This window comes from Pongo pygmaeus, chromosome 16 (assembly GCF_028885625.2).
Source record: "Pongo pygmaeus isolate AG05252 chromosome 16, NHGRI_mPonPyg2-v2.0_pri, whole genome shotgun sequence".
NCBI lineage: Eukaryota > Metazoa > Chordata > Mammalia > Primates > Hominidae > Pongo > Pongo pygmaeus.
The window spans coordinates 46,470,442-46,483,553 of NC_072389.2; the positions used below are offsets into that span (position 1 = coordinate 46,470,442).

Below are 13,112 nucleotides of genomic sequence, written 5' to 3' on the forward strand. Positions count from 1 at the left end.
ACCTGTAGATATTAATCCATGTTCTTATGCCTTTGTGCCTAATAATAGCTCTGCCTGGAATGACCACCCCTTGTCACATTTCTGTTTGTCTTTCAAGGCCTTGTTCAAATGTTACCTCTCCTTGATATTTCCCCAGCTCCACCAGAAAGCCACGTCTGCCATACACTTTGTTCCCCCAGCATTTTGGATATGTTGTAGTGCTTAGGATGTATTCGAGAGTCGTGTATCTTGCTCTCCTCTACTAGATAGTGAGTTCCTAAGGACAGAGTCTAAATCCAGGGATCTTAATAGCTCTGGAGCAGCGGATTTGGGCCTTTTAGTATTTGCAGCATTCTATTTAAGACCCTCAATCTTAGTGGCATTCTTGAAGTGATTCAAAACCTAAAAACCACGCTAAATTCAGTTGTGGGACAAGACATTCACATCCTCAGGCTGGCGATTTGTCAGGGCACCTATAAAATCACCCAGTGTTATCACCCTATTCTGTTGGTAGCCCTTCAGCAACATGGCAGAAATCTAATGATTTTGCTTTTCTGATTTCTATCTCATGGACCCAAGCAAAGTTCTCCTATATGCTAGTTTCTAGAAGGCTTAAAGAGAAAGAAACATGATAAGGCCAGGAGACCATCTGAGCCATCATATTTATTTGAAACTCAATTTCTTTACCTCTAGGACTCCTAAGTGGTAGAGAATTACTTGAAATTTGAGACCATTTTGCCCAGGAGGCTCTATTCCCAAAGTGGTACTTTGTGTGGTCAGCTCTCATGGTGCCTGTGTGGTGCCTATTGTTGGTTTTTCCTGAGTGGTACCTGGTAGATTTGATGTTTGTGTGAGGTGACCTAATTTACAGAACCACGTAAGGGGTGTTTTGGGGGGGTTGTTTAACATTCTAGGTTAAGAAAAAGGACATTTGGCTTTCTTTGTATGAAGTTTTCTGATTTGTTGGAAGAGGGACCATACTTCATCTAATCTAAGAACTCATCAATTCTCAATTCTTCAGTGTTACAACTTTTTAAAAGCCCTACAAGTAAGTAATGGCAATTGTTCTTGGAAAATCGATTAATTGGCTGTCAGTTTTCTGTCTAGTGTCTTATATATTTAGTTCCTTGAGAAGGGGCAACACACTACAGAATTTTGACTAACTTTTTGTTTTTCCCTTACAGTTGCTTTTCGACTATATGATTTGGATAAAGATGAAAAGATCTCCCGTGATGAGCTGTTACAGGTATGTGGAGAGCTCCTGGAGAACTTGTGCTTGGACTCTGCCTGCTTATTATCGTGGGCAGGAACTATTCTTTCCTTTAGTAAGCATTTATTTAATACCTGCTATGTGCAGAGTTCTGTCCTGGTTATAAGGCAAAGGAGATGACCTGGGAAAACTTGAAATGGCTCATTGTGTTTTCATAGACAGATGTCTCCACTATTTAAAAGCTAACTAGGCTGGGCATGGTGGCTCACGCCTGTAATCCCAGCATTTTGGGATGCCAAGGCAGGCAGATCATCTGAGGTCAGGAGTTCAAGGGCAGCCTGGCCAACATGGTAAAAACCCATCTCTAGTAAAAATACAAAAATTAGCCGTCGGCGGGGTGCTTTGGCTCACGCCTGTAATCCCAGCACTTTGGGAGGCCGAGGCAGGTGGATCACGAGGTCAGGAGATCAAGACCATCCTGGCTAACATAGTGAAACCCTGTCTCTACTAAAAATACAAAAAATTAGCCGGGTGTGGTGGCGGACACCTGTAGTCCCAGCTACTCCGGAGGCTGAGGCAGGAGAATGGCACGAACCCGGGAGGCGGGGCTTGCAATGAGCAGAGCTCACGCCACTGCACTCCAGCCTGGGCGACAGAGCAAGACTCTGTCTTAAAAAAAAAAAAATTAGCCGTCCATGGTGGTGGGTGCCTGTAATCCCAGCTACTCGGGAGGCTGAGGCAGTAGAATCGCTTGAACCCAGGAGGTGGAAGTTGCAGTGAGCCAAGATCGCGCCACTGCACTCCAGCCTGAGCGACGAGTGAAACTCCATCTCAAAAAAAAAAAAAAAAAAGTAAATAAATAAAAGCTAACTACATGGCTTTTAGGTACTATCTGAGATTTACGTCAGATAATTCAGTTATTGCCAAATCAGATTATTGGCAGCCAGGTAATTCTGATGACACTTAGTTAAATGCTGTTATTTAGTCTGTCCTTAGGGTTGACTAAGAGTCAAGGAGCTGCTGCTGTGCTGGTGTGCCCTGAGCTAACTGCCACTGTTCTTTGTTGCTCCTAGGGATAATTCCCTGTTTTCCTACTAGCAGTGACTGGCATTTCATCCTAGGATGAAATTACTCAGGGCAGATTCAGGAGCAACCCAAAGTATTCTTAAATTTCTATGAGCAAAAACCAAAACAGTCTGCAGGTCAGTGTTAGCGTCCCTTGCTTTTGAGTTGGGAATTTCTTCAGCGAGAAGCGTTTATTTTCTTGGAAGTTGCTACATATGGGCTTCTGCATTCTGAAGAAAAGACAGTGGCAGTCATTCTATAGTTGCATGTGTTTATGCTCTGGCCCAGATCTGACCTCAGGTGATCCACCTGCCTCGGTCTCTAAAAGTGTCGGGATTACAGGCGTGAGCCACCGCGCCCGGCCCGTGTTTTCTTAATATGATTGTGGTGAAAGTCCTGGTTGAACTTTTGGAGGTCATTATCTTGATTGTGAGGATGGTGCCATGGGTGGGTACATATGTTAAGCCTTATCCGATTGTACATTTTATTTATTTATTTATTTATTTTGTATTTTTAGTAGAGACGGGGTTTCATCATATTGGCCAGGCTGGTCTTGAACTCCTAACCTCAAGTGATCCACCCACCTCGGCCTCCCAAAGTGCTGGGAGTACAAGCATGACCCATCATGCCCGGCCCCAACTGTCCATTTTAAATATGTACAGCTTATTGTATATTATTTATACTTCAATAAAGATAGTTACTTTTCTCGCCAACTCATTTTATGAGGCTAGTGTAACTTTTGCCTGACAATTGTTTTTTATGTTTTGTTTTGTTTTGTTTTTTGAGACAGAGTCTCACTTTGTCGCCCGGGCTGGAGTGAATATCACCATCTCAGCTCACTGCACCCTCCGCCACCCAGGTTCAAGCGATTCTCATGCCTCAGCCTCCTGAGTAACTGGGATTGCAGACATGCTCCACCACACCCGGCTAATTTTTGTGTTTTTAGTAGAGATGGGGTTTCGCCATGTTGACCAGGCTGGTCTTGAACTCTTGGGCTCAAGCATTTTGCCCACCTCAGCCTCCCAAAGTGCTGGGATTATAGGCTTGAGCCACCGTACCTGGCCACACCTGTCAATCTTATAAAAGACAGCGTAAGAAAAGAAAATTAGGGGCCAGGCGCAGTGGCTCATGCCTGTAATCCCAGCACTTTGCGAGGCCGAGGCAGGTGGATCCCGAGGTCAGGAGATCGAGACCATCCTGGCTAACATGGTGAAACCCCGTCTCCCCTGTCTCTACTAAAAATACAAAAAATTAGCCGGGCATGGTGGTGGACACCTGTAGTCTCAGTTACTCGGGAGGCTGAGGCAGGAGAATGGTATGAACCCGGGAGGCGGAGCTTGCAGTGAGTCAAGATCACGCTACTGCACTCCAGCCTGGGCAACAGAGCAAGACTCCATCTCAAAAAAAAAGAAAAGAAAAGAAAATTATAGCCCAATCTCTTTTACTCACATAGTTATAAAAATCCTAAACAAAATATTAACACACGGAATCCAGCAATATAAAATATAATATATATATATTTAAAGCCAAAGATGTATTAAAGCCAAGGATGTATTATAGCCAAGGTGCAATTATACTAGAAATTCAAAGTTGGTTTAACATTAGAAAATCAACCAATATATTTCACCCACACCAACACTTTAAAGAAGAAAAATTGAGTGGTCTTTTCCATAGAAAAATGTAATTGATAAAATTCACCATCCTTTCATTTTATTTTATTTACTTATTTATCTTTTTTTTTTTTTTTTTGAGACAGTGTTTCACTCTTGTCGCCCAGGCTGGAGAGCAGTGGCGCGATCGATCTCAGCTCACTGTAACATCCGCCTCCCAGGTTCAAGCGATTCTCCTGACTCAGCCTCCCATGTAGCTGGGATTATTGGCATGCGCCACCACACACGGCTAATTTTGTATTTTTAGTAGAGACTTGGTTTCACCATGTTGGTCGGGGTGGTGTCGATCTCCTGACTTCAGGCGATCCACCTGCCTCGGCCTCCCAAAGTGTGTGAGCCAGCTTGCCTGGCCTCACCATCCATTCATGATTTAAAAAAAAAAAAAAGAAGTCTTAGAAAATCAGAAGTAGAGGGAACCTTTCTTAAATCAATAAAGAATATATATATAAACCCTCACCAAACATTAAAAATAATAGTAGGCTGGGTGTGGTGTTTCACCCCTGTAATTCTAGCTACTTGGGAGGCTGAAGTAGGAGAATCGCTTGAAATCAGGAGGAGGAGGTTGCAGTGAGCTGAGATCATGCCACTGCTCTCCAGCCTGGGCGACAGAGCAAAACTCTGTCTTAATAATAATAATTCACTAATAAACTTCTTTTTTTTTTTATTTTTTTGAGACGGAGTCTCACTCTGTCGCTCAGGCTGGAGTGCAGTGGCATGATCTCAGCTCACTGCAACCTCCGCCTCCCGGGTTCAAGCGATTCTCCTGCCTCAGCCTCCTGAGTAGCTGGGACTATAGATGCCCGCCACTACGCCTGGCTAATTTTTGTATTTTTAGTAGAGACGGGGTTTCACCATATTGGCCAGGCTGGTCTTGAACTCCTGACCTTGTGATCAGCCCACCTTGGCCTCCCAAAGTGCTGGGATTACAGGCATGAGCCACCGCGCCTGGCCTAATAAACTTTTGACTGGAACAATAAGTGGCAACATGGACAGGTAGAGGGAGCACTGAGCTGGGAATGGAGGCCTGAGCAGACAGCTCATGCCACTGGTTCCTGGGACCTGAGTCAAGCCACCTCTGGGCTGTTTCATGTCCTCATTAACAGATCGGATGAGATGACCTTTTTTTTCTTTTTTGAGACAGTCTCGCTACATTTCCCATGCTGGCTTGAACGCTTAGGCTCAAGTGATCCTCTGGCCTTAGCCTTCCAAGTACGTGGGTCCAGTAGCTGGGACTACATGCATGTGTCACTGCACCTGGTGAAATGATGTTAAAGACACCACTACTTCTATCCCCACCCTCTGACTCACACTATAGATACCCGTACATAATCCAGTTTTCTAATTCTACAAATAAAACACCTCAGAAAAATTTGGTCTGGGATCTGAAGAAGCTGCTGTTTGAGGTTGGATTCATCTGCTTGGTGACACACAGGGAATATGGCAAATGGGTTGTCTATTGATTATCTTTGCTAGCATTGTCTTGGTGGGTTTTTTTTTGTTTTTTTTTTTTGAGATGGAGTCTCGCTCTGTTGCCCAGGCTAGAGTGCAGTGGCATGATCTCAGCTCACTGCAACCTCCACCTCCTGGGTTCAAGTGATTGTCCTGCCACAGCCTCCTGAGTAGCTGGGATTATAGGCGCGCACTACCACGCCCGGCTAATTTAATTTTTGTATTCTTAGTAGAGACGGGTTTCATCATGTTGGTCACGCTGGTCTCGAATTCCTGACCTCGTCATCCACCTGCCTCAGCCTCCCAAAGTCCTGGGATTACAGGCGTGAGCCACCACACCCGGCGCATTGTCTCTTTTTATGAATTCTTCTATTTGTGTACATTTGTACCTAAAATGTACAACTTCCAATTTTCTTTTTTTTTTTTTTTTGAGAGGGAGTGTCTTTCTTGTCGCCCAGGCTGGAATGCAATGGCGTGATCTCGGCTTACTGCAACCTCCACCTTCTGGGTTCAAGCGATTCTGCCTCAGCCTCCCAAGTAGCTGGGATTACAGGTGCCCACCACCATGCCTAGCTAATTTTTGTATTTGTAGTAGAGATGGCGTTTCACCATGTTGGCTAGGCTGTTGTCGAACTCCTGATCTCAGATGATCTGCCTACCTCAGCCTCCCAGAGTTTTGGGATTACAGGTGTGAGCCACCATCCCCAGCCAAAACTTCCGATTTTCAAGAATTGGTTTATTTAAAAAATAATCAGTTTGGATACAAATCAGTATTTCAGCTTTTTTTCTTTTTAGAAAATCATGTAATTTACTATTGATGGATTGGTTGATTGACTGATAGGTTCTCCCTCTGCTGCCTACTCTGGAGTGCAGCAACTATTCACAGGCATGATCATAGCACACATAGCCTTAAATTCCTGGGCTCAGACTATTCTCCTGCCTCAGCCGCCTGAATAGCTGGAACTATAGGCATGCACTACCACACCTGGCTTGTAATTTCACCCTTGTTGCCCAGCCTGGAGTGCAATGGTGCGATTTCGGCTCACCACAACCTCTGCCTCCCAGGTTGAAGCGATTCTCATGCCTCAGCCTCCCGAGTAGCTGGGATTACAGGTATGCACCACCACGCCCAGCTAATTTTGTATTTTTAGTAGAGATGGGGTTTCTCCACCATGCCCAGCCCATGAAATCGATTTTTAAAAAGTAAATTACAGGCCGGGCACAGTGGCTCACCCCTGTAATGCCAGTACTTTGGGAGGCCGAGGCGGGCAGATCACCTGAGGTTGGGAGTTAGAGACCAGCCTGACCAACATGGCAAAATCCTGTCTCTACTGAAAATACAAAAATTAGCCAGCATGCTGTTGGGCACCTGTAATCCCAGCTACTCGAGAGGCTGAGGCAGGAGAATCGCCTGAACCTGGGAGGTGGAGGTTGCAGTAAGCTGAGATCGTGCCATTGCATTCCAGCCTGGGCAACAGAGTGAGACTCCATCTCAAAAAAAAAAAAATCTATTTCATGAGATTGTAGAAGGAAGTAAAGGAGTAAAGGAGTGGAGGAAAGGAAGCCCATGAACCACTGGGCTAGAGGCCCTTTCCTTCCTGTGGAAAAGTTCAGTTCTTACCATCTGAAGACAGAGGTGGCTGACTGCAGTAATAAGGAGTCAGAAAGGTACCCTGTCTCCCATTTCATATTGCCTAAGAACCAGCCTTTCCATATTGCCTGACAGTCAAATTGTTAAAGTTGCTTATTTTGTTTAAGGAAGCAATTTTCAAAGTATGTTCACACCCTAAAGATGTTAATAGAATTCCCAGGGGCCCAAGGATTGGTTAAGTTTAAAACAGATTTGGTGAAACAGTGTTAAATTCTCTTACTCAATTCTCGAAGCCTTTTAATTGTGCTTGTTATTTTTCTCAGAAGGGGATTTAGCATTTAACTCTTCAAGGATTTTTATGTTTTCTTGGGCCATACTTTAGGAATAGTTGGCTTAATGCAGCACTTCAAAGAGGACTACATTTTGGGTGGGATTTCAGAAAGCCCCACCAAACTGATTTAAATCAATAAGGAACTAGTTAGGCTCACGCAACAAGAATGTTTGGCATAGATTGTCCAGGCTGGTACAGTACCTAAGTGATGTCCAGGAACCAGGCTTATTCTGTGTTCTTGCCCTGGCATCCATAGCTCATATTACTCAGCTCATGGCTCCAGGGTGGCTGCAGTGCCACCAGACAGCGTATCTGTGTTCTGGGGAAGAAGAATGAGGAAGGGCAAAATTTAAAGGACTCTCCCTTAGTCTTTGTCTTCGTATCCAGTCACCTAGATAAGTTCTGCTTACATCATTGCCTGGATGAGAAGATAAGGGTTTCAGCCTTTTAGCTGTCACTTAGTCACATGATGGTAAAGATGGGGATACATTCTGAGATATGCAATGTTAGGCAATTTTATAGTTGTAGGAACATCACAGAATGTACCTACATGAACCTAGATGGTATAGCCTACTACACGCCTAGGCTATATGGTGTAGCCTATTGTTCCTAGACTACAAACCCGTGCAGCACGTTACTGTTCTGACTACTATATGCAGTTGTAACATAATGGTAAGTATTTGTGTATCTAAACATATCTGTGGCTGGGCATGGTGGCTCACGCCTATAATCTCAGCACTTTGGGAGGTGGCAGAGGGAGAATTGCTTGAGCCCAGGAGCTGAAGGCCAGCCTGGGCAACACAGTGAGACCTCATCGCTACAAAAAATTTTGAAAAATTAGCCAACTGGCTGGGCGCAGTGGCTCACCCCTGTAATCTCAGCACTTTGGGAGGCGGAGGCGGGCAGATCATGAGGTCAGGAGTTGCACACCATCCTGGCCAACATGGCGAAACCCCGTCTCTACTAAAAATACAAAAATTAGCTGGGTGTGGTGGCACATCCCTGTAATCCCAGCTACTCGGGAGGCTGAGGCAGGAGAATCGCTTGAACCGGGGAGGCAGAGGTTGCAGTGAGCCGAGATTGTGCCATTGCACTCCAGCCTGGGCAACAAGAGTGAAACTCTGCCTCAGGAAAAAAAAAAAAAAAAATTAGGCATGGTTGCACGCACCTGTAGTGTAGTACCAGTTCCTTGGGAGGCTGAGGTGAGAGGATCACTTGAGCTTGGGAGGTGAGGCTGCAGTGAACCACATTTGCACTCCAGCACTCCAGCTTGGGCAACAGAGTGAGACCCTGTCTCAAAAAAAAACCCCAAAAACAAATACTTACATCTAAACATGGAAAAGGTACAGTAAAAATATGATACTGTAATCTTTTTAAAAAAATTTTTTGGCCAGGCACAGTGGCTCATGCCTGTAATCCCAGCACTTTGGGAGACTGAGGTGGGCGGATCACGAGGTCAGGAGATCGAGACCATCCTGGCTAACACGGTGAAACCCCGTCTCTACTAAAAATACAAAAAATTAGCCTAGCTGGGCACGGTGGCAGGCGCCTATAATCCTAGCTACGCGGGAGGCTGAGGCAGGAGAAGGAGGCGGAGCTTGCAGTGAGCTGAGATCGTGCCACTGCCCTCCAGCCTGGGCGACAGAGTGAGATTCCGTCTCAAAAAAAAAAAAAAGGAAAAAAATTTAACTTTTAGGTTCAGGGCTACATATGCAGGTTAGTTATGTAGGTAAACTCTTGTCATGGGGGTTTGATGTACAGATTATTTTGCCACCCAGGTACTAAGCCTAGCACCCAATAGTTATTTTTTCTGTTTCTCTCTCACCTCCTACTCCACCCTCTGGTAGGCCCCAGTGTCTGTGGTTCCCCTTTTTGTGTCCATGTGTTCTCATCAAAATACAGTATTATAATCTTATAGCACCACCATTATATATGCAGTCGGTCATTAACCAAAACATTATTATGCAGTGTATGACTGTATTTGAGGACATCAAAGGAAAAGGAGGATGGTGATAGCTTTATTTTTAATCTTAGTAAAGAGTCCCTCTGATTCCCAAGGCCCTTGTAATTCCTGGCTCTTGGTCTTCCAGGTGCTACGCATGATGGTCGGAGTAAATATCTCAGATGAGCAGCTGGGCAGCATCGCAGACAGGACCATTCAGGAGGCTGATCAGGATGGGGACAGTGCCATATCTTTCACAGAATTTGTTAAGGTTGGTCACTTACCTCTTGTTTGAAAAAGTTACGTTTTAGTGGCCGGGCGCGGTGGCTTACGCCTGTAATCCCAGCACTTTGGGAGGCCAAGGCGGGCGGATCATGAGGTCAGGAGTTCAAGACCAGCCTGGCTAACATGGTGAAACTCCATCTGTACTAAAAATACAAAAGTTAGCCAGGCGTGGTGGCACGTGCCTGTAATCCCAGCTACTTGGGAGGCTGAGGCAGGAGAATCGCTTGAACCCAGGAGGCCAAGGTTGCAGTGAGCCGAGACCACACCACTGCACTCCAGCCTGGCAACAGAGTGAGACCCCGTATCCAAAAAAAAAAAAAAAAAGTTACATTTTACTGCACAGGAGGAAGGGGGGAAAACATTACTCAGATAAGAGCTTGGGAGTGTTGTAACCTTCATAACCTTTGTAACTGTTACTGGTTTTCTCCCCCAGGTTTTGGAGAAGGTGGATGTAGAACAGAAAATGAGCATCCGATTTCTTCACTAAAGGAGACCAAACTGTTCCTTGCGGTCTAGTATTTAAGAACTGGAACTTGAAAGTCCTCCTTCCACCAACTCCACCTCCACCCCCTCATTCCCCTTCTCCCAAAGTACTACTGCTGTTGCATGACAACCCCAAATATGTTCTGTCAACACAAACCTGCCTTTGGTGTATAAACAGGGCATTACAGAATGGTACACCCTATATATTTCTGTTCAGTATCCATTCACTAGTTCTTCATTTATAAATATCATCTTCCCCATTCTGCTGCTGAATGCCACACATCCATCCAGTCTGAGAAAGTGAGAGAGGCAATCATGCCAAAGACAAGCCAGCAAAGCTCTTTCACCAGAAGTAGACTGTAGCCCTGCTGCCTTCCCTCCAGCGAGTCTGCCAGCATGCTTCTTCATCCTTTTTATATGTTCTTTGCTTCCTACTTCCCTGTCATCCAACATACTGTTCACTTACTCTGGCAGTCTTTCTGCTTTTCATTAAGCCTCAAAATCTCCTCTGTTCTACTTGGCACCACAAGCTATGCCCTATATATGTATTTCTGGCTTGGCAGGATAGTTCAGAGGTCTGGCAGTTTTTATTTACCTTCATTATTAAATGGGCCTCTGGGATGTTGCCTCTCCAGGAGCTTTTTGGTAACCAACACTTCTCTCAGAAGTATGAGACCATCCTCTGCACTCTGCTGTGTCATCAAAGGCTGCTGGGTGGAGATACCCTTTTTGAAAGGTGGCCTTGGTGAGAGGTATGGAGTCAAGTCTTCTAGGTTGCTTGCCCACATCACTCTACCTCTGGCCTCTGATTCTCAACTTTGTACCTATGTGGCTCCTCTTGTTAATGCAGTGTTGACTGTTCAAAAAACAGCAGTATGCTTACAGGTTTGCTTAGTTTGGGGACACTGTTACCATCAGAATGGCTGCTCTGACAATATGCCTAGGGACTTTCACATGGCTTTTTTTAACAAGGAGGCTGGGCACCCTATAAAGCCTCATGCATTCACACCTTTGCAGCATGGTTTATGCCTCAGTGTTATGTGCACTGGAATGTTTTCCACTTCACATTTCCAAGTAGAAAGATTAGTGTTACGGAAGTGCCTAATATCCCAGTCCAAATTTTTTTTTTTTTGAGACAGAGTCTTGCTCTGTCACCCAGGCTGGAGTGCAGTGGTGCGATCGCTCACTGCAACCTCAGCCTCCTGGGTTTAAGTGATTCTCCTGCCTCAGCCTCCCAAGTAGCTGGGATTACAGGTGTACACCACCATGCCCGGCTAATTTTTTGTATTTTTAGTGGAGACAGGGTTTCACCATGTTGGCCAGGCTGGTCTCGAACTCCTGACCTCGTGATCCGCCCCCCTCAGCCTCCCAAAGTGCTGGGATTACAGGTGTGAGCCACCACGCCTGGCCCCAGTCCAAAATATTTAAAGATTGTTTCCTTAGTGTCTTGAAGTTTTGCACAAAATTCTTTTTTTTGAGACGGAGTCTCACTCTGTTGCCCAGGCTGGAGTGCAGTGGTGTGATCTTGGCTCACTGCAACCTCTGCCTCCTGGGTTCAAGCAATTCTCCCACCTCAGCCTCCCAAGTAGCTGGGATTACAGACGTGTGCCACCATACCTGGGTAATTTTTGCATTTTTAGTAGAGAGGGAGTTTCACCATGTTGGCCAGGTTGGTCTTGAACTCCTGACCTCAGGTGATCCTCCTGCCTTGGCCTCCCAAAGTGCTGGGATTACAGGCATGAGCCACCGTGCTCAGCCACAAAATTCTTTATGAATTTTACACGTGGCAAATGTTAATGATGGAAGGCATAGTCTGCTCCTAATACATGTCCAAAGCATTGACTGTTGTATCATTAGCTGCCTGGTTACATTAGCTCCCTGGCTGCTTGTTTAGACCACTGCTAATCCCTTAAAAACAAGAGGTCTGGCACTAGTAGCACAACCTGAGGTGGCATTACAGGTCTTTGAGCGAGCCACAGCAACTTTTCTGCCAAGTCAGCTTAGTTTAGACTTAAGTGAATCAGGCTATTGCTATCCTAATGTATGTCTCTATGAGTGTATTTATCCACACATCTGCCCTTGGCTGACTTTCTGACTCATTGCTTGCTTGCTTGTTTCCTTGCTTTGGAAAACTATTGAAGATGTGTAGGTAATTCTTTAGGAAGGGGATTGCTAAAAAATACCACTGCAAAGTGATGGAAAAGGGTGGAGAACAGGGGAGTAGCCAGGCTGGATGGCTCAAATATAAATGAATGAGGAATTCTTTATGAAGTATCAGTCAGACTTTATGATTAAGTGATGTAATATAGGAATTATGTAAAAGGGAAGAATGTCTGATACTGATCTATATTAGAGAGGTACTTTAGAGGCTTCTTGATTGGCATAAAGTTCCTAAGGTTATAGCTTTTCCCCCCTTTTGGCTGTATAGCAAAGTGTTTTACTCCACGGTTGTGCCTTATTGTTCCATGAAAATTGTATCTTCTATCCATCAATAAATACTTGTGGTTGAAACAAAATAACTTTTTTCCATTTTACAAGAATTTTATGTAACTTAGTCCCTTCAAGTTTGAAATCACAGTGTCTCCCTTACTCAAGTTTATGTCTGTACTGTCAGCTGCAGTCTACTCTGCTGCTGCCTGGATATATGAAGTGGAAACATTCATCGAGGGGCCAGCACTTTTGGCTTCGATATGGTTTTGTCAGCCATGGCCACTTCCCATTCATTCCAGCTAAGACGCAATTTCTATTCTTGACTCCCTGACTCCTTAAATGTAGAAAAAGCCTAAAAATCCAGTATGTCCATTCCTTAAGTTGCCCACCTCATTCATGTGCAGCCTCAGCGGTGACATACTCTGGTTTTACATGGCTTTTTCTTTTCATTTCTTTTTTGAGATTGAGTCTCACTCTTGCCCAGGCTGGAGTGTAATGGCACGGTCTTGGCTCACTGCAACCTCCGCCTCCCAGGTTCAAGCAATTCTCCTGCCTCAGCCTCCTGAGTAGCTGGGATTACAGGCACGTGCCACCACACCTGGCTAATTTTTGTATTTTTGGTAGAGGGGGTTTCACCATGTTGGCCAGGCTGGTCTTGAACTCCTGACCTCAGCTGA

The 13,112-nt window shown here is 45.0% G+C and overlaps 1 protein-coding gene across 1 annotated transcript in view; it reads left to right on the forward strand.

The window, feature by feature from the left end:
* The window catches only part of CHP1 (calcineurin like EF-hand protein 1), a 50,626-nt gene extending 38,105 nt beyond the window's left edge, over nt 1-12,521 (forward strand). The window contains exons 5-7 of the mRNA XM_054450309.2: nt 1,164-1,225; nt 9,386-9,508; nt 9,956-12,521. Of these exons, the coding sequence (XP_054306284.1) occupies nt 1,164-1,225; nt 9,386-9,508; nt 9,956-10,009 (239 nt within the window). The 3' untranslated portion in view covers nt 10,010-12,521. The remainder of the gene's footprint in view (nt 1-1,163; nt 1,226-9,385; nt 9,509-9,955) is intronic.
* Nucleotides 12,522-13,112: the final 591 nt, after the last annotated feature.